The 21,941-nt window shown below is 42.7% G+C and overlaps 1 protein-coding gene across 3 annotated transcripts in view; it reads left to right on the top strand.

Moving 5' to 3' along the window:
• The window catches only part of RALGPS2 (Ral GEF with PH domain and SH3 binding motif 2), a 314,141-nt gene that overhangs the window by 274,539 nt on the left and 17,661 nt on the right, over positions 1-21,941 (top strand). For all 3 annotated transcript variants that reach the window (XM_075067906.1, XM_075067905.1, XM_075067907.1), the window contains 3 exons: positions 1,994-2,099; positions 9,597-9,689; positions 18,206-18,311. In XM_075067906.1, coding sequence (XP_074924007.1) covers positions 1,994-2,099; positions 9,597-9,689; positions 18,206-18,311 — 305 coding nt within the window. The remainder of the gene's footprint in view (positions 1-1,993; positions 2,100-9,596; positions 9,690-18,205; positions 18,312-21,941) is intronic.

Below are 21,941 nucleotides of genomic sequence, written 5' to 3'. Positions count from 1 at the left end.
AAACAGAAATTTCTCTTCTGTGATTTGATCTATTTCATCATACAGGCTCTGGCTCATTCTGTTCTGCCTATCCAGTTTCTAAATACTGTATCTCTACATCAAGACTTAAAGATGCTTTACTATAGGTAGCTTTTTAACAGTGCAACACTATGTGGTGGTGGTAGAAACCACGCTGGCCACAAAGCGTGCGACTTGTGCTTGAGACTGCGTCCAAGGTGTTTTCTTTGTTAATAATTCTTCATTGAACTTGCCTTTAAAAAATGGCTGCCTTGGTTAAATTGCAAGTTATGCATTAAAATTGGCCCTCTGTGTGGCCAGACTCATTCTAAATAGCACTATATATAAAACTGCGTGCTCACTCAGCTTTTCATTGTGTCTAATTAAATTACAACTCTCTCTGCAGCAGTGTGGTACTGGAGTTGTAAAAGGGAAAAGAATAACTCTTATATATTAATGAGTAGCAAGCATTGTGTGTAATTGAATTAAATTCATGTTCATGTCAGTGTCTGAATTTGTAAGTATATCCCTGTCAATTAGTAGGTGTAGTGAAAATGTTTCCAGATTTCTGAGTTATTTTGCATATGCATAACTGTTGTAATGGGTTAATGGATTAATTCTGGCTTACTTCAACAGACGTGTCAGAAATCTGTAGTTTCTCAGCATATTTCTAGAGAGCTGATGCATACACCAGTTTAATTATGTAAACTGGTTGATATAAACTGAAATTATCCCTGTTGTGAAAATAAGAATCTTTCCTGTTTTAAAATAATTTGTAAGCCAGTTGCTCACTTTTAATAAAGTTTGGTTTCCACCAGGCATCTGTTTTTGCCATATTCTTTTTGGGCACAATTTAGATTGATAGGGAATTAATAGCACACCAACTGCATTGTAACACACACAATTTACTGCTGTAGGCCAGGTTTTCCACTCTCTATTATTGATGTCCTTTCCTGCTCTCAAATATCTTATAATTAAATTGTGCATGTTTTGTTGAGCTTTTGCTGTGGATTTTTTATTTTATTTTCTGTAATTTGACTGACTCAAATGATTCTAATAAAAAATCCAGTTTTTCCCACTAGCATTTAGGAAAAGATTCTAATAAAATATTGCAACAATGATACAGCATTACTTGTTCAAGGGGTAGTGACAAAAATCTATGATTATTTACCGATTAGACTTAGTTGAAATACAGCTGTATCCTAAGCTTTGGGAAGTGCATTTTAAAATCATGAACCACCTTCTGGCCTCATTAGTTTGTTATTCCTCTGCAGCATGGTGACGAATCATGTGCAGGTTTAAACTAGAGTAAATGGTGGATTCTCTGTAACTTGAAGTCTTTAAATCATGATTCAAGAACTTAATTAACTCAGCTAAAGCTTGGGGTCTATTACAGGAGTGGGTGGGTGAGGGTCTGTGGCCTGCAATGTACAAGAATCAGACTAGATGATCATGATGGTCCCTTCTGACTGTAAAATCTGAGTCACGGGTTATGTCTACACTACTCCTTATGTCACTCAGGGGTGTGAATAAGCCACCCCCCACCCCACCCCCAGTGACATAAGTTACACTGAGCTAAGAGTTGGTGTGGACAGTACTATTTTGCCAGGAGAGTTTCTCCTATCAATATAGCTACCACTGCTCATTAGGGGATTAATTAAATTGATGGGGGAATGCTCTCCTGTCAGCTTAGAGTGTCTACACTGGAGCTTACAGTGGCGCAGCTGTACTGATGTAGCTGCGCCATTATAAGCTCTCTAATGTAGCCATAGCCTGAGTAATCATTTACTTTTGCTTGTGACTGTAAATTCCTTAAGAGCAATCCCTTATAGCCACCAAAGTCATTTTTCCATGATGAAGTCTAATAAATAAAATGTCACCATTTCTAAATTAAAGTGTAGATGTTTACATTATGTTTGGGTAATGACTGGAGTACTGCTTTGGGAAAAGGATATTTATATATTTTTCATACTGTTTTCTCACATGCTTCTTGTAGTTCTGCAGAATCTGAAGATTTGGCTGTTCATTTGTATCCAGGAGCAGTTACTATTCAAGGTGTTCTCAGGAGGAAGACTTTATTGAAGGAAGGCAAAAAGCCTACCGTAAGACTTCAAATATATGCTAAACCATTTTTCCTCTTTCTCTATTTTAAAATGATATCTTTAAAACAGAACAAAGTGACTTGGTTAAAATTCGGAAGCCTTTGCTCACTTTTTGCTCAGTCCTTACTGAAACACAACTCTTGCTAAAATCAGTAAGAATTATGATCAAGTAGGAACTGACTAAAAAGTGAGTAAAGACTTCAATATTTGGTACCTTATATATATGCCACTTACAAAGGCTCCTGCTCCTAGATTTGATTTTCTGGAATTCATGTGATTTGTCTAAATCAGGGAATTACTGTTACGGAAGTTGATCTTCTGTGTTCCTTCAAAAGTATTCCATTAATCCTAAATTGTTAACATTTTTGCACTTGCGTAAACTGTATAACTTATAAATACGTTTTAACTTACCGTAGTATAACTTACTATCTATCCATATCCACCACTACAAGAAAACAAATCAAAATACCTTTAGAGGGCAAGAGCCTGGCAACTATTGATATTAAACAGAAATATTGTTAAAATATTAGTGTTGATATGTCTATAGACATAAGAGAATTCACATTTACAGCCTGTATAGTTTTATTGCCTCTTTCTTGCATACACAGTCTATAACTTCATACATGGTTGAGAAAGCTCTACCAGGCCCGACTTTATAAACGGCGGGGCCCAATTTGAATACCTGGCAGCGGTCCGGGACTTGGGCGGCACTTTGGCGGTGGGGGGTCCGCTCCGGGGCTTCCGTGGCACCGAAGGACCCCCCCCGCCACCGAAATGCCGCCGAAGACCCGGACGCGCGCGCGCACACACTCTGCCACCAAAGACCCGGAGCGGATTCCCTCCCCCACCCGCTCCTTAGGCACGAGATCCGATTCTGGGGAATCTACAATGCCTGAATTAAATAAAACTGGATATGTTAAGGAGGAAATGGCATCCTTCTCTAAACTTCTTTGCTTTAAACTATAATGGTAACACACTGTTAATTATAGTTATGTATGTAATAATTATATTTATAACTGCCAGATACCCCCAAGCCAAAGCACTTGGAATGCTGCACGATAAGGTACAATACAGGGAACCCATGCTTCAGCTGAATACATGTGGATGGACCCTTGTGTCCGTACCATTGTTTCAGGTGCCAGCCTGTGCAGATACAATTGCAAGATCTAGGACCTTAATGTTTCTTGATTTAGCAAATAAGTATTTCTCCAGAAGTAACATATCTATCAGATTATTGTAGGTTTACACCACAAAATTCCTTGGATTTTATTTACAGTTTTAGACCTACATATTTTTCTCCTTAATCCAAGTAGGTTTTTCAAACTTCATCTCCCAAAAAATGTTCTGTTGTTGGAAGGTCTCTTTATCTTTCCTTTTAGTAACTAGAATGTCAATTTTGCTGCCATTCATATCCAACTGGACTGTGGAAGTGCTAACCATTTCTTTCCCTTTCCCTCCCTAACTGTTGAACTGATCCGAAGAATGAACAGACTAAGCAACCTGGAGTACAAAATGTCATTATTCCTATTCATTTATTGCTAGATCTTTGATGATATAAATTGGCATAGTTCCATTGACTGAGGGAGCTATCCCAATGTATACCAGCTGAGAATCTGTCCCTTATAGATTTTCTGTATTTTGACATATTTTGTCTATAAATGTGATCTCTTGGTTATCACAAGTGCAAATATCATATCTATTTCTATACTTCTCATTTATTTGCAAGCCCAGTCTATCTTAAACGTCCCTGTTCTAATATATTAATTTGTGCATGTGTTCAACTAATTAAAAGTATTGCAAACGATATTGTAATGTAAATACTTTAATTTTATTTGCTCTGAGTTTATTCATTTTATATATTAAAAATACCAAAATGTCCTTGTTTGCTAAATCTTTTGATGTTAACGAGTGTGTGCAGAGCATCACAATGGGTCTTTTAAAACTGTTCAGATTTGTCAACAAAAAGCGTATTCTGCTTAAATATTTCTTAAATTAAAATATTTTGGTACATAATAAATTTAGAGAAATAAGTAATTGACGATTTAAAAAAAGATTCATTATGTATTATTAATTATTAAAATATAGTATGAATGTATGCAAATTAAAGAGTAAATGCTTGCAGCACTTTTTTTTAAATCATCTTGATGTATAGTTCCACAAGAAGAAGAGAAGCATCTGTCCTTTAATAATTAGAGGTTTATGATGCCTGGCGGAAAGGTGTTATAATGCTGATATTGTATAGTAAATAATATTGCTTTTTGTTAATAATATTGCTTCTATCAGCAGCTGGTTTGGAAATTTATTTTTATTTAAACATGGTAATTTCAACTGACAATTTGCTGACAAAGAGCAGCACATCAAAAATAATCAATAGCTTTTTGTAAGCCATCACAAATGCCTGTTGTTATAGCTCAGTTGGCTGGCTGGCTGTGGGTTAGAAGCAATGTTATAGTTCCCACTACACTAGTTGATAGAGATGGTCACGTTGTGATAGACTTAGAATCCATTGAGAGGAAGACAATTATACCACTATATAAGCATCACCTGATTAATAGTGACTTTGGAACAGAAGGCATGTTCTCCTTTGAGTGCTTGCTCATGTCAGTTCCATTCTAGGTGTGTGCGTGCACCCACGCGCACAGTCATCGGAGATTTTTGCATTAGCGGTATCTGTAGGGTCAGCTGTGGAGTGTCACACTCATGTGTCAGTATATAAGACATCGCCAGCCCTATGCCCTCTCAGTTGCTTCTTACCGCCCGTGACAGTTGGTCAGTGCGACTTTTTCTCCTTGCCTAGCAAGTTGATTAGTGGGTTTCTCCTTCCTTCAAACTTTTATTGTCTTGTAAATAGTTTGTTTACAGTAGTTAATTAGTGGTAAAGTAGTGTAGTTAGTAAGTTAGAGTCCCAGTGGGGACTTTGCCCCAGGCGGGGTATGCCCCGGTTTCTGGGTTTTAAGCCCTGTTTGGCCTATACAGGCCTATGCCTGTTAGTGACTCCCATATCAGCTGCCTAAAGTGCTTGGGGGAATCCCATGTGAAGGACAAGTGTCGCATCTGTAAGAACTTTCTTTCGAGAACACAAAAGGAGCATGACATCCATTTGAGAGTCTTCCTCATTGAGGCTGCTCTCCACCCAGCGTTGTAGCCCTCCCAGCTGGACTCTTCTCCCAGCACATCAGCCTTGTGTATAGTGCACCCCTAAGACCTGACTTTGCCCAGCAATGTTCCCCTTTGCCAGTGACCAAGAAGAAATTGAAAAACACGACTCCCCAGCACCAGGCAATAAAGGCCAATGACCATCAGATAAAGGATTCAGTTTGGGCTGCCCGCCCACCCCAGAGCTATATGGGAGTGCCTCCCTGATCAGACCCCCTAGCGCCCCATCCCCCCAAGGGATCCACCACCGACTCCCAAGAGTGGTAGGGAACCCTGACTCATGGCAGGACTGTTTGTCTTCCCAGGCCCCACCGGCATCCAGAGAGCAAAGGACTCTTCCAGTGCCGCTGGCACTGCACACAATTCTGGACCCAGCAAACGCTCCCTATGAGGGCAAGGCAGCCTTAAACTGCCCAGCCACCCACCCCAAAGGGCAAGCAAACACGCTGGTCCCCAGTGCTGAGGCAGCTCTCTCCATCTCCACAGTCCAGGTTGCCGGTTAGATGTCCTAGGTTGCCAGTACCGCACTTATGGTGTCCACCTACTTGACATGGATTGTCCAGAGGGAGCTGTTTAGTTACAGAATGGCCAGCACTGGTTGTCCTCCCGTCAGTAGTCTCCACGGCATAAATCCCCATCACCTAGACCACAGGAATGATCTCCGATGCAGTACCAATCTGCCTACTCAAGGCACCTTTCACCTACAGTGACAGTTAGCCGTCAAACTCAGGTGTCGACAGCCCCACCATGGTCACCGAAGGGCTCTGAAAGGGAGTTGAGCCCCTCACCGAGGCAGCACCAGCACGAGTGGGCTCCTGAGGCTATTTCAACCTCCACAATGCCTTCCGGGCAGCAGGGCCAGTGGCCGGCACAGTGGCCCTACTGGAATGCATGGGGCATGCTGGTTATACCAATGCCCTTTTCACACCACTCATCGGTTACCACTTTGGAAAAGCAACTGGCAGCACCAGGCTCAATAGGTGAAGCAGAATCGGATGCTGGGGGGAGGAGTGAATGCCCACTCCTAAAGTCCCTTCCCCCATGGGCGATGATGTCCTAGGCCCTCCCAATCTCCAAATGAGGGTGTTGTAGGGAGCTCTCCTGCCAGCCTGCTGGACAATTTTAAGGAGCCACTAGGCCCTGCTTTGAAGGATGGCCATGAACTTGGGCCTGGAGGAGGAGGAGATGATGGAGCACTTGGACACCTTGTTTATTATGATCTCAGCATCAACCTCCTCGCATGTCGCACTATCGGTGCACAACGGGGTCTTAAAGATAACTAAAGCCCTCTGGCAAATCCCGTTTTCCATCCTGCCCACTTCCAAGAGGGCTGAAAAGAAGTATTTCATCCCACCTAAAGTGTTTGAATACCTGTATACCCACCCACCTTCAGGGTTGCTGATCATCTCTGTGGCCAATGAGAAAGACAGACAGGCAAATCAGTTCTACTCCCAAAAATAAAGAAGCCAAGAGGCTGGAACTTTTTGGAAGAAAAATTTTTTCAAAGGCCAGCTGTCAGTTCAGGGTAGCAAACCACCGCATTCTTTTGGGGATATATAACTTAAACTTTTGGGATTCCCTTCATAATTTCGAGGATTCCCTGCCCCAGGACTTGGTCCAAGAATTCAGGGCCCTAAATGAGGCAGTGTAATGGGGCAGCGACTCACCCCTGTGGCGCCTCCTGTCGATCATCCTGGGAATTAGCTCTTCGACTCTGGAGTGCCCTCTGCAGGCCGGTGTCCCACTGTCTGCTGGATTCCAAGTCCCTCTTGGACCCCAGTGCTCCTTTCAGACTGCAGTCTCGCTGGGTCTCCCCTCCCCAGGGAGTCTCCACCTTGTCCCCACCTTGCCTTAGTCACAGGCTACTGCCAGTCACCAACTAGCCCCCGCTCCCTGGGGCAGACTGCAGTATAAGCCACTCATCACAGGCAAGGAGGGGTTTCGACCTGCTGCCTCGGCCTAGCCTTGGGCTGTCCCGTACAACCCCAGTACCTATTTGGCCTTATGCTAGGCCGCTCCCTGGGCCTTCCCCCAGCCCTGCTCCAGCTCAGGTACCTTATCTAGCTCCCCAGCAGCCAGGCTCGTCTCTCCCTACAGCCAGAGAGAAACTGTCTGCTCCTGGCTTCACTGGACCCTGATTGGGGTGTGGCCCCTAGCTGAGGCTGCTTCCCCCAATCAGCCGAGCTTTTCCCCTGCTTCAGCCTTCTCCCAGGGCTGGTTTTAACCCCTCTGGGCAGAAGTAGGGTGACCACCCCACTACAGGCAGGTACAGCAGTGGCTAGATTCTCCCTCCAAATGGCCTAGGACATGGCCGATTTGGCTGTCAGGGTGGTCGCATTGGCAGTGGTCATGAAGCACAGTTCCTGGCTTCAGGCCGCGGGCCTGTCTCAGGAGATGCAGTCCTCCATCCAGGACCTCCTATTTGATGGGAATGGACTCTTTGCAGAACAAATGGATGCAAGGCTGCATGGACTGAAAGACACTCGGGCAACCCTCTGCTTTCTGGGTCTTCATACACCGCAGTTGGCAAGGAAGCAGTTCCAGCCACCCCCTCCTCCAAGATGTTGGCAGCCTCAGCAGGGATCTGCAGGAGAAGGGAGAGAGAGATGAGTTTTTGTTGTCGCCGCCCTTCCTCTTTCTGCTCACCTGTGCAGCCCAACCTGGTGAAATATCATGGGGAGCTAGAAGTGCTCTTTTTCAGGGTGCACTCAAGAGCGATGCCCTGCTCATCTTCCTGGATCTGCCTCATTCTTTCCTCAACCACCTATGTCCCTACTGTTCGGCCTGGTCGCAGGTGAGTTGGCACTGCTGGGTACCTTATATCCCTGGGCCACACCCTACAATTCTTGGCTGCCCCTTTCCCACCCTCCTTCCCCGTCCCTCTTCAGGGACCCTTCTCATGAGCAACTCCGCATTCAAGAGGTTGAGAACCTCCTGCAGCTGGGGACAGTGGAAGAGTTCCCTCAGGAAGTGAGAGGGAAAAGGGTTGTACTTCTGTTATTTCCTAATCCTGAAAGCAAAAGAGGGCCTTAGACCCTTTCGGGACCTGCGGCACTTCAACAAGTCTCTCAAGAAGGTGAAGTTTTGCATGGTCTCCCTAGCCTCCATCATGCCCAGCTCCATCTCTAGCCATTGCAAGCATGGTTAGCATTGATCTACATCCCCAACAGACGCAATCTACACCAGTGGTCACCAACTGATCAATCGCAATCGACTGACTGATCCTAGAGGATCTCCCAGTTGATCGCGCTCTCCAGCAGGGCTGCTGCTAAGACAGGCTTCCTGCCTGTCATGGCCCCATGTCACTCCCAGAAGCGGCCAGTGTGGCCCTGGGGTCACAGGGGGCAGGAGGCTCCCTTCACACGCTGCTCTTGCTTGCAAGCGCTGCAGTGGAAGCTGTGGGGGCAGTGCTTGCAGAGAGGGGCAATACATGGAGCCACGTGCTGCTGCGCCCCCCACCCCACACGCATAACCATGAACTCCAAGCCCACTTTCAGGAATACGGCTCGTGAGTTAAGTAGAATGAAATGGACATGAGCAAGCACTCGAAGAAAAAATGGTTACCTACCTTTCTTCAAGATGTGTTGCTTTTGTCCATTCCATTACCTGTCCTCCAGCCCCTCTGTTTAAGTGGTTGGCAAGAAGGAACTGAGAGGGCATAGGGCTGGTGGTGCCTAATATACCGACGCATGAGCTTGGCACTCTAGAGGGCACCGATGCCAACCCTGCAGATACCGCTAAAGCAAAAATCTCTGATGACTGCACACATACACCTAGAATGGAATGGACATGAGCAATACATCTCAAAGAACAAGTTATGAAAAGTTGGTAACTGTGTTTTCAACCCTGCTCAGTGGAGGATGTACTGAAGTGACAGCAGCTAAAATGGGTCTTAATAGTTGTGTTATTACAAATATTTTGTGATAAATCAGTAATTTCCAAACAAGTCAGTTGTTCTAATTCTTGATGCTGCCCCTTGATGGCAAATATATCATTAAAAAGAAAAGGTATTTCTGTACCCAAAGTCAGTGCAGTATTGAATAAAAAGCCTGGGTAAAGTAGTGGAAATAAATATTACTTTGTTTGATGCCTGGATCATTAAGGAGTGATCAAGACCTCTGTGCACTACTTTCTTGATTCATACTGTTCCCGAGCATGTATTCTTAATCTAGCTAGAAATAGCATCCGTGAAAAGGCAGCTGTTTTTGGCTGGGCTAGGTCCTGGGCAGTTGCTCCCCTAGGGAAATTTGTGGGATGATGAGGTAAACGTGCATGCATTTTTAACAAGACAACATAAAATGTTTTGTTTCATTAATCTGTTCTCTCTCTCTTTCTCTGTAGGTAGCATCTTGGACAAAATACTGGGCAGCACTGTGTGGAACCCAGCTTTTTTACTATGCTGCAAAGTCTCTGAAGGCTACAGAGAGAAAACATGTATGTATTATAGTGCATCTCCCGACACTGCCTGCCAAAATTTAAAAGTTAATGCCCTTTCCTGATACACAGACCAACAGAACAATCCCGGACCTGCAAGTGAGCACTATCCTGTCCTTCAGTCAATCTATGTGTCATCTCTATGGATACAACTTAATAGAAGTAGGCACTGTAATAGACTATACAGGGAACATCTACTTTGCATGTGTCATTTGGGCTCAGTGAAATTGTATATTAAACACATTAGAGAAGACCTGGAAAGAAAGAAAGAAAGAAAGAGAGAAAAAAAACAAACAAACTGCTAATGGTTGTCTTGAGTTGTCACGTATAGACCATACTTTCCTACAATATCTGATTTGAACAGGGGTGGGCTAACTTTTTTGGCCGAGGGCCACATCTGGGTAGGGAAATCTGTACGCAGGGCCGGGGTAGGGGGTTGGGGTGTGGGAGGGGATGCAGTTTGCAGGAAGAGGCTCAGGGCAAGGGATTGGGGCAGAGGATGGGTGCAGGGCATATGAAAGGGCTGAGGGCAGGGGATTGGGGTGAAGGAGGGGTTTGGGATACAGCAGGGGGCTCAGTGCAGAGGGTTGGGGTGTAGGAGGGGTGCACGATGCAGGCAGGGGGCTTAGGGCAGGGAGTTGGGGGGTGAGGCACAGGAGGGTTTTGGGCTCCGTCCTGGCGCCGCTTACCTCAAGTGGCTCCAGGGTGGCAGTGGTGCGCACCGGGCCAGGGCAGGCTTTCTGCCTGCCTGCCCTGTCCCCAGCCCTGCGCCGCTCCCGTAAACACTGCGACCCCTGGGGGTGGAGGGCAGAGGCTCTGCGTGCGCTGCCCTTGCTGCGTTTCTAGGTATCTCCCTGGAAGCTCCCATTGGCTGCGTTTTCCCATTCCCGGCCAATGGGAGCTGTGAGGGCCGGTGCCTGGAAGCAAGGGCAACGCATGGAGCCCTCTGCACCCCGCCCCCATCCAGGGACTGCAGGGATGTGGTGCCGATGGCACAGCGGGCCGGATCCTAAGCTCTGAGGGGCTGGATCCGGCCCACAGGCCGTAGTTTGCCCACCCCTGGATTAGAATATATCACTGCCCCCCTCCCAACATTCAAGCAAACAATGGCAAATATAAATATTTAAATATGTAAAGAACTGGAGTATGTGTTAAACTCCAGTTTGTGGATTACTCTTCCTGCCTATTCTGTCTAATCCAGTAATTCCTGAATTGTGGTCTATGGACCACCAGTGGCTGCAGAGCACTTCCTGGTGGTATACAGAGAGCTGGCTTGCCACGTGATGCTGGCTTTCCTTTCTTGTTTCCAGCTGCTAAATCACATTGAAAGAAGCTAAAATTACATTAAATACTTCTTTATTACTACTTTTTTATGTAAGTAATTGCTGTACTTGCCCCAGGAATGTTATGCCATAGCCAGTGGAAGGGGAGAAGGGTGGTCTGTGTAGTCATGAAAGGGGAAGTGGATGTATCAGTCAAGAGACGAGAAAATTGGGAACCCCTGATGTTGTCTGTGTAGAGCCTATACTGTGACTATCACTTCTAGGCAGTAACTTTATCCAGTGTTTCAAGTCTTCGTTAGCCATGTGAATTTTGTCAGATGTCACTGTACATTAGGTCATTACCTTTGCATAAAGCTGTATAATTTTGGAAAATGAAAAGTTGTGCTCCAGAATCCTGGAAAGGGGACTAGCTTTTTTGTCTGTGGTACAAAATGTTCTTTTTCTATTTCTTACATGCAGAGGGCAAAGGTAAGATATTGGATTTCTGAAAGTTCTGCTCTACTTTCTATAAAAAGAATCCACTAAAAATTGTCTTTTGTCATTTATATAACAAGCTGGGTGTTTTCCAAATTTATTTACAGTAGTTAATTTCATTGGGAAACCCAATATTATAATATCTAATGTAGCTTAATAATAGTAGCTTAGTGCGCTAAAAAGGTTTGCATGACTTAAATTATTTTTTCTCCCCACTTACATTGGCATTCAGTTTGCTTGGCTGAGAGCAATGGTCCTGCTTAATCTAATCTGTCAATTGTTACTGCCTAGTTTGAAACTAGTGAGATACATATAAATCTGTCCAAAAAATGTGATATTAATGGAAAACTTACATATTAAAATCTGCCTCATTAAGAGTAGAAATAGCAGGAAATAATGGAAAGAAACAAGACTGTACAAATGATTATATTAAAAAAATTAAGAAAATAATTTGTTGCTGGCATTATATTGTCAAGAGTGTATTGCTTGTCTTTCTGAAGGCATTGAGAATTGAAAAAGCGTCCTTTCTGCCAGTATGTTATGTTTTGTGCTCTTGTTGCTGACTTTTGAGGCCTTTAGCGTTTATTTCAAATAATGTATTTTTTCAAGAACAGAATCATCATTCTATAAATCTCTTGCCTGGTGTTTTCTCCATTTCAAAATATCAAATGATAACTCAGAAAGGGGGAAATAAGTATATCTCCATATATTATCAATTAAGTACTATCGCATAGAGCTGGAAGGGACCCTGAAAGGTCATCAAGTTCAGCCCCCTGTCTTCACTAGCAGGACTAAGTACTGATTTTACCCCAGATCCCTAAGTGGCCCTCTCAAGGACTGAACTCACAACCCTACATTTAGCAGGCCAGTGTTCAAACCACTGAGCTATTTCTACCTGCCTAGTATACTAACATGGATGAGAAAGGGTTTTACTATAATACTTCTCAACAAATAATTTTAAAACAGATTTAATAAACATGTTGTTGAAAAAAAAAAAATCTGAGTAGCTCTTGGCAGTGGGAAACCTAGGGAAGTTACATAGCTAACTATTATATTCTGTTTCTAAATAAAAAAAAGTTTCACTTCTATTTATAGATGGCTTGTTGATTAACAATTTATTTCAGATTAAAAATACAATAATGAATATCACACTATAAAGGGAGCAATCTTTTATCTTAAAAGTCTTATTGAGGATAAGTAGTATACATTAAATGGACATATACTAATACTTCTCCAAAGGTAAGTATATCATTCCCAGATCAGAATCTTTAAACTAGAGATAAGACTGAAAATGTATTAGTAACTTTAAAGGGAGGAAAAACTATTAATTTCACTTTTAATGGAGATATAGCAACACTTTGACATTTAATCTGTACTTCTGATGACCTTATTAATGCAGTGCCTTCTGATGCTCCCATGTGGTGATTTAGCTTGGCATCTTCTATATTGCAGGGTTATTGTGAAATAGAATAGTGTAGGGGCTCAGCCTGCCCCTTAAGTCCTAATTATCTGATTGTGGGCTGTCAGGGAGCCTGTTACAGCTCATACTTGTTTAGTTATGATTCAGTAATGAAGTTTAACTATCTGAGGGTAAATTGGAGATGGTCTACAGCTGTGTTAATTTCATTTGTGTTTAGAAGCTGAGGCATGAATTGATATATCTTCTATTGCACAGGTTAGGTGGTACATGTAATAACAATTGCGTAATAAAATCATATCCAGGAAATGAATTTGTTAGAAGTTTGAACTTTGTCCTTTTCATAAGATAAACACCAACTTATTGTCTTGTAGATATTAATATATAAAATACAAACATCAGTTATTCAAATTTAGTCAAAGCTACCACATAACGTTTCCTCATATCTGCTAGTATAAGATGAGATCCATAGTCTGTATTAGGAGGATAGGGGAGGTCTGAGAGGTGAGAGGTAACTGAGGGGGAACAAAACAAGTTACTTGAAACTATGAGGTGATAAGTTTATTTATAGTTGGAAGGAGTTGCACATGAACTGGTCATGAGAGAGGGGTCTTTTTAAGGCATATACATGTCTGATATGAAAAATATAAATAGTAATATGGTACTTAGCTCTTTGCATGTTAAGTGCTTTACATCAATATGAATGATGAGGAGTCTGATGGCAATTTAAAGACTGACAGATTTATTTGAGCATAAGGTTTCATGGGTAAAAAAGACCCACTTCTTCAAGTGCATCTGAAAAAGTGGGTTTTTTACCCACGAAAGCTTATGCCCAAATAAATCTGTTAGCCTTTAAGGTGCCGCTGGAGTCCTTGCTGTTTTTGTGGATACAGACTAACACTACCACCCCCTGATACTTTACATTAATATGGAGACAGTTGTACAGAGCTGCAAGAGGAGAGGATGTCATGGGTCTCATCCTTTGGGGGAACATCCAGAAGTTCTCTTGTGGGCAGAAAAGCACCAATTGTATTTTGAACTCTTGTAATCAATAGCCCTTATTTTTTACTTTTGGCCTGGCTGGCAAGTCTCTAGCTGCCCCAACATTCAGTTCCCTTAGAGGTTTACACAGTGAAATATTAAAGAGGGTTTTATTCCAGACCCTGTTTTGTTTCCCAAAAGACATTGGCATTCTGTCTTAAGCACTATGTGTGGTGGTCCTTTTGGCCTGGGGTTCAGTTGGAGTATGTTCCACTCTGGAAGGAAAGTCCTCCTATAGCTCAAATGCTGCTTTTTTAAAAAAAGAAAGAAAAAAAAAAAAAGATGACTTCACTGGTGAAGCCAGATGTCAATTCTTTCCTCCTGAGTTGTGGAGCGAGTATTTCTCTCCCCTGCGTGGAAGCTTCAGTAGCCCTTTCCCCCTTTTTTTTCTGGAAGCAATGTATACACCAAGGGTGGGCAAATTATGGCCTGTAGGCCAAATCTGGCCCTTCAGAGCTTTGGATCTGGCCCAGGGGGACAGAGGGCTCCATGCGTTGTGCACCCCCCCCCCCCGCAGCTCCCATTGGCCGGGAATGGGGAACCGCAGCCAATGGGTGCTTCGGGGGAGGGGCCTGGAGGCGCAGCAAGGGCAGTGCACACACAGCCCTCCACCCTGCCCTGGCGCTGCATACAATTTCCCCACCCAGATGTGGCCCAACCCAAAAAGTTTGTCTACCCTTGGTATACACACTGACACAAACCCATGTGCTGTATGTCTGACATTATCTATTTTCACTACTTGAGGGCTTTTTGCTTTTTTGTCTTTTTTGTCTTTCTCAGCTCTCTGCTTCCTTCCAGCCTTAGCCCTCCTTAGCTCGGTTTTCCCCAGGTAGCTCACCATCAAAGAGCCTCCAAAGATCAATTTCAAGCAGGGCCAGTTTTTCCAACCAGGAGGGGAAAATCCTTGAGGCCCTAGGAGGAGGCAAGTATTTGTTCTGGGCAACTTAAGCAGTGGCCCAGGAGAGCTTATGTGTCTGACCCAGAGCTAGTAAAAGAGTATGGTTGCACAACCCCTGCATCTTGGATATGCAAAGTACACACAGCAAGATAAAAGGAGTTGCCACTGGACTCCTTGTTGTTTATATCACATTGTAAGGAGACTGAAGAATGCTGGGATGCTAAACTGTTGATGATGACTTTGGATTTAGGATGTTATTTTCAGTCTAATACCTAGTATTGCATTTATTAATTTAAATTATGGACAGAGGTTAGAGGGGTAAAGTGCAGTTTTTCTTCCACTGCCCCGAGATAGTTTTGCAGAGATAAAAAATCTCTTAATATAAGACAAACATTGGGATAACTGATGTGAACTTTGGAATGGAAATATTTTTAATCTATCAATTAAATTGCCTGTTAGGGAATCTCTGCTGTAAACTCTATCTCCTTTTATTCCTGATAAACTCAAAATAATCACCCGTGGTAATTATTTGTGCTAATGCTCCCTTTTTTTGGATATGTAAGGTTAAGTCACATTATTTACAAACATTTCGAACATGCATTTGGTACTTCATTCTGTAAATCTGCTATAAAATATTATAGTAAAAAATAGATATTTTAAATAGAAATTTCATTTTTAAACTAGTTTTAATAAAGTAAAAACCTTTGAGACTGTTGTCACTTTATAATTTCCAAAGATCAGTTGTTAATACCTAAAGCAGAGTTCAGAATCAGTTTTTTGACAGGGAGAAGTTTGAAAAGATTTCCAAAACAACTGTTTCTTTTTGAGATGCAAAGTCCACATTCTAACTGCTGTGGTAGACTTGAGACATTTCTACAAGCTGCTTCCACTCATTCTAAATCAAGGGCATTGCATCATTACCTCCTGTAAATTTAAACATGCAAATTTCCAGTTGCAGTTCATATTGTGCATCTGTCAAAATTAATCTGAAACACATTGTGTGATATTAATGACAAGCAACTTTAAAAAAAGGTTTGTTTTACTCACTGATGGTTTTTAAAACGGCATACGTTCAGAAAAGAAGATGGTATAATTATTATATTATGAAAGGTATGTGTTCACATGTGTAAAGGCTTCCTATCAAATTTCAGATGTCACAATCCAAGTTTTGGTCACAAGCCTTTAGAGTAATGGTTAGGAAAGCATCATCATTGCCAAAATGCCCCCTTGACCCAGAAGGAGGATAACAGCATTGCCAGTGGGTGGGAGTGGGGAAAGAAGTGGAATAATCCTGGCAGTGCTCACCCAAAAAAGTATTTATTTGTGGGTTTGTATCACATGTATAATGATGGAGTATGGTGGTATAAATATTTTTTTGGCATGAGCTTGGATTGTTCTCGCTATTTACAAATGGCAGTGGTACAAGTGAATTATATAGGTCCTAATGAGTCTTCACACCGCTTTGCACTATTTTGTATTTTATTCATATCACGTTTTTCCAAAAAAAAATCTAATTTTAGAAACGTTACTTTTAATTTTATAGGGACTAATTTTCATATCTCAGCCTCGAGAAGGCAGATTTTGTTAGTATCTTGAGACCAGTTGTACAGAAGAGGGAGAGGAAAAACAATGTTAATACAGTTGTAAAACTTCTAAAAATGATTTTAAAGTATACTCCATATTATCAAACTGTTCTACAGCTTGTCACAAGAATATCAAAATATGTGATATATTGATATTCTTGTGATAAGCATTTATCATACACTTTCGACCACTTTTGTTCTCTGCCTGCTCATTTACGTCACCCAGTACTTATTTTGCTATTTCAACCCTCTGCAAATAACTGTCTTAAAAAAAAAAAAAATAATTAGCTACATGGCAAATGTTTTTCTTCATGTATATCACACCATTCCATATCCCATCCAAAAAGTAGGATTTCCATTAAATTGCCTCCCACCCCAGATAACTCCAGCCTGAGGCCCAGGATAGGCATGTTTTAGTCCTGGCCCAGTAATAGCTTTTCTAGACATAAAAATATCAAAAATTTAACCTGATATCTCATGATTCCAAAGGGATATAGATGCAGGAGTTTTATCCTTATGAAAAAGACAGGTTTCAATCTTCCCAAGCATTTATTTCTAGATCTGGCAGTTACATTGTTTAATTTTTAGGTATAAAAAGGATATTTTCAGTAATTTTAAAAGATTTTTATGGTTCATTTGGAGACCTGGACAGTTGAAATGGGAGTAGCTAAGGCCCCGGCTTTGCAGAGAGAGAGGGGTGTGAAAGTCTAAATACAACTTGTAACTGAAATATTTGTAAAATAGTTTTTTCTCTAATATACATAGCATACACAGAATATGAAATGATGTGGTATAGTATAAAGGTTTATTTAGTATAATCTGTATAATTGAGTAATGGGTTTGTCACTTGGCTGTAAAGCATCCATCACAAACTCATGCAGGTAAAAGCCCTTGTGACATCATTAGGGCCCTACCAAATTCATGGTCCATTTTGGTCAATTTCACAGTCATAAGATTTTTTAAATTGTACATTTCATGATTTCAGCTATTTAAATCTGACACTCTCGGTGTCTGTAATTTGTAGGGGTCCTGACCCAAAAAGGGATTGTGGGGTGGGGGGCACAAGGTTATTGTAGGGAGGGTTGCAGTACTGCTACCCTTACTTCTGCGTTGCTACTGGTGGCAGCAGTGCCTTCAAAGGTGGGCAGCTGGAGAGTGATGGCTTCTGCAACCCCCCTAAAATAACCTTGCAACACCCTTTTGGGTCAGGACCCCCAATTTGAGAAATGCTGGTCTCCCAGTGAAATCGGTATAGTATACAGCAGGGGTAGGCAACCTATGGGACAGCACACGAGCTGATTTTCAGTGGCACTCACACTGCCCAGGTCCTGACCACCAGTCTGGGGGACTCTGCATTTTAGTTTAATTTTAAATGAAGTTTCTTAAAAATTTTAAAAACCTTATTTACTTTACATACAATAGTTTAGTTATATATGATAGACTTATAGAAAGAGATCTTCTAAAAACGTTAAAATGTATTACCAGCCCACAAAACTTTAAATTAGAGTAAATAAATGAAGACTTGGCACACCACTTCTGAAAGGTTGCCAACCCCTGGTATACAGTTAAAGTGTCATGATGCTGAAAATACTGAGTCTTGTCAAACCGTATTATACATATGTTTATGACCACACAACTTTGTGGATGTGTTGTTTCCTATTATTCCTTTATGGAGATCCAGAATAGCATTATTTTGTATTTATGGCAGGTTAGCGGAAAGCAGAATTGACCCTTTTATTTCCATATTTTTGGAGTATGTGATGTTTTAATTCTGGCTGAGCCCTCCTGCTTAACATTAATACGTACACTGTTTTTTTCAGTTCAAATCTACACCAAGTAAAAATGTGTCAGTGGTAGGATGGATGGTGATGATGGCTGATGACCCAGAACATCCTGATCTCTTCTTGCTGACTGATTCTGAGAAGGGTGAGTAACATCAGGAGAATGGTGATAAGCATAAAGATCTTTTCTTCAGATTCACCTGACTTTACAATCACTTAAAAGTCTTTGTTAGGTGTGCTCATAATTAATAACAAAAACTTTGGAAGGGATATTAAATCTCAGAGCTTAAACCAAATTTAGGAACTCCGTAGGACTGCAGCTCCTAACTCCTACTTTCCTAACTTAGAAGTTTTGCAGCAGCTTTGCCTGATACATGTTTGTAAATCATGCTTGAATCATGCAGACATTATTTACATGAAACTGCATCTACCTCTAGTAGTTCAACATCCAGTCCACACCATTCACCTAACTAAAACAAAAAGGGGCTATTCAGATGCACCGTTCTAGTAGTTCTCAACCACGGGTCTGGGGCCCCCTGGGGGGCCACCAGAAGGTTTCAGGGGGGCCGCCAACCAGGACCAGTGTTAGACTTGCTGGGGCCCAGGGCAGAAAGCTGAAGCCCCACCTCTTGGGGCTGGAACCCAGGCCCCTGAGCTCTGCCACTCGAGGCTGAAGACGAAGCCTGAGCAACTTAGCTTCGTGGGGCCTTGCTTGCTACCCCCTAATGCCAGCCCTGGCTTTTATATGCAGAAAACTAGTTGTTGTGGGACAGGTGGGCCACGGAGTTCTTATAGCATGTTGTGGGGCAGGGGCTCAGAAAGAAAAAGGTTGAGAAGCCCTGCACTATTCCTCACAAGCATAAGTTTAGTGTTACTAGACCAAGCAGTTTTTGAGATACAATGAACTAACAAACAACTAGGAAAATATTAAAAATGAGAAGCCCACTTTATGAGATGGCTTTAATAAAAAATCCAGAATCAGCCTTAACTATGGAGAGACTATTAACTCTCCATAGTAGTTAAAAATATGCAGAAAGGGCATCAAAAGTTGTTTTGATAACATATTCTAGCCCAGTGGCTCTCAAACTTTTTTTTACTGGTGACCTCTTTCATATAGCAAGAGTCTGAGTGTGACCCCCACCCTTATAAATTAAAAACACTTTTTTATATATTTAACACCATTATAAATGCTGGAGGCAAAGCAGGATTTGAGGTGGAGGTTTACAGGTCGTAACCCCCCCATGTAATAACCACGACCCTCTGAGGAGTTCTGACCCCCGGTTTGAGAATCCCTGTTCTAACCTATCTAACAAGTTTTCCAGTGACTTGTTAGGTCTTTTTCTTGTTGACATCTATATAATAGTATTGAAAAATTAATGTCTTTGACTCCTTTGTAGTATCTCCACAACTGCAGTTAATTTTCAGTGAACATTTGAATATGGTGATTTACATGAATATTTGAACAGAATGAAGGAAGTTCATTTTAATTCTTATATGAAAAAATATTGCAAATGCATCTCCTGTAAGAGGTCAACCGAAGGACAACACCACAGTGTATGAATTATGCCCCTTCTCAACTTTACATCAAATTGAACACTTTTGTAATATTTTTCCTTAGGCTGTCTGTAGTCAAGTAAGCAATGTATAAAACTGAGAACTGAAAAAGTTAATCTAAAATACATTCTCACTTTTTCAGGGCCGGCTTTAGGAAGTGCGGGGCCCAATTCGAACAGTTTTGATGGGGCCCTGGCAGGGATGACTAAAACAAAAAAACACTTAAAAAAAACCCTTTCATTTCTTCCATGGATTATTTTTCTTTCCATGACTATATAAATAATAACAAAATTATATATTACATACATTGCATCATATATTAATTAGCTGATTTGTACTTTCATATTAGGAAAATATTTGTTTTGATAGTTGTACAACTGATTTTTTCACTAATGTTTATTTATTAAAATTTCTAAAATATTTCCTTATTAATATAAAATTGCCCCCTCCTCCACCCCCACAGCGCCGCCCAGCCCTGTGGAAACAAACCCTCCTTCCCCAGCTCTGCCCCATCGAAACAAAGTTGGGGGAGCAGGAAGAAACGGCACACATGGAGTGACCAGAGCACAGCAGTAAAATAGGACCTGCCCCCTCCCTGCTCAGCCCCACCAACACACCCCTCTTCACCCTCTAGCCCCCCGCTGGCTTGCTGCATGTCTCCTAGTCAGTCCCCCACCCATCACTTGCCTCCTTTCATCTTCTCCCTCCCCTGCCAGAAACCCCCATGCCCGCCCCTAGAACTCCTGTTGGCTCAGTGCTTGCCTCTTTGCCCACCTGCCACTTGCCCCCTCACCTCCCCCCCAAGTATAAAGCCTCATTCAAAGACCCAGGGGTTACTATATTACTGCACACACCAGTCAATCAATGCAGTTGTAGATAAATCTCTGCATTATGCATTTTTGTATAACTTTTATATGACTTTGTATTGAACCTTGGTAATATGTTATAGCAGGCCCCAAAGGTAGTGTAATTAAGAAGAGAGAGATGGTGGAATGCAGGAGCGGGGAGGGGTGAGGCTGCTGGACACGATTTGGGGCCAGAGAGGGGATGGTGGTGCGCGGGTGGGGAGGGGAGGGGAACGCCATCACATGTGGCTTCCTTCCTCGTCTTGTCCTCACAAGCTCGGTGGGGAGCGGGGCGCCCTTGCCGCAGATATTTGCAGGAGTGGGAGTGGGGGGAAACCATCAAATCTCTGCGGTTTATACCTTTATCGTTGAGGGTTTTCCCTAACCTGATCCGCTTCTCCCGCCTCTCTCTCTTCTGTTGTATTTTGATGGAGTCGGTAGAAACACAAACCCAAGGGAGAGCAACAGGCTGGAATGATAGACTGACCACCACACCTAGCATACCCAGAGCCCAGGATTGAGGCGAAAGTGTCCCATACTCCAGGCAGCGTCTTATCTCTGGTCCTTCCAGCGCTAGCCATGGATTCTGTGTGGCGTGCATACGGGTGGGTTCAAGTGGACTCAGCCCTGCTTAAATTCACCCTGTTTTGGACGCACAGTCTGCATCGAAAGGACTTTCGTCCTGCCCTAGAGTGCTGGAGTAGAAAGCTGAGGCGTGGGCATATTGATTGATTAGATATTACATGCCCCCAAAAAACCGTCAATATCACAGCTATGGGGGGGGGGCCCGGCTATATCGTGCCCCCAAACCCCAAGCGAGTCGTATTTTATTGTTGGCAGGGCAAAGTGAGGAGACATAGTTTAATGGAAATTCAGGCCCTACAGTGGCTTGGCGGAAAACAGAGTTGAGGGAAGGGAACTGGTTTGGGATAGAGCCGCCAGTCCCATTCCTTTGCAAAATAATTTTGGGAGTGGGAATCGCATCACTCTGTGCAGTCAAGTTTCCCTTCTGCGGGGAGATAACAAGTCTAGCGTGCCTGTGCATGTTGCAGACGATTTCGGCATTCTCTCTTCTGCTGTATTGTGAATTTTTTTTTTTTCCCCCTTTTCCCCTCCCTCGCCAAACCTGCCTCCCTGCTCTCACCTGGAGTTCACAGCACTAAGTACCATGGCTCGGGGCCTTTTTTCGCTGGGTTACATTACATGATGGAACTTTAGTATCTAGAACAGACACAGGGAGGCACAAACTCACCCTCAAACAGGAACACCACGAAAACCACAACACCAACCCAATCTTACAAACCTAGGGGGAATCACAGGGTCAAACACTCATGGTTGGAAGCCCCAGCAGCTGTTCAGGTGAGTGAGGTCCACTG

This window comes from Chelonoidis abingdonii, chromosome 7 (assembly GCF_003597395.2).
Source record: "Chelonoidis abingdonii isolate Lonesome George chromosome 7, CheloAbing_2.0, whole genome shotgun sequence".
NCBI lineage: Eukaryota > Metazoa > Chordata > Testudines > Testudinidae > Chelonoidis > Chelonoidis abingdonii.
This window is presented reverse-complemented; position numbering and strand designations above follow the sequence as displayed.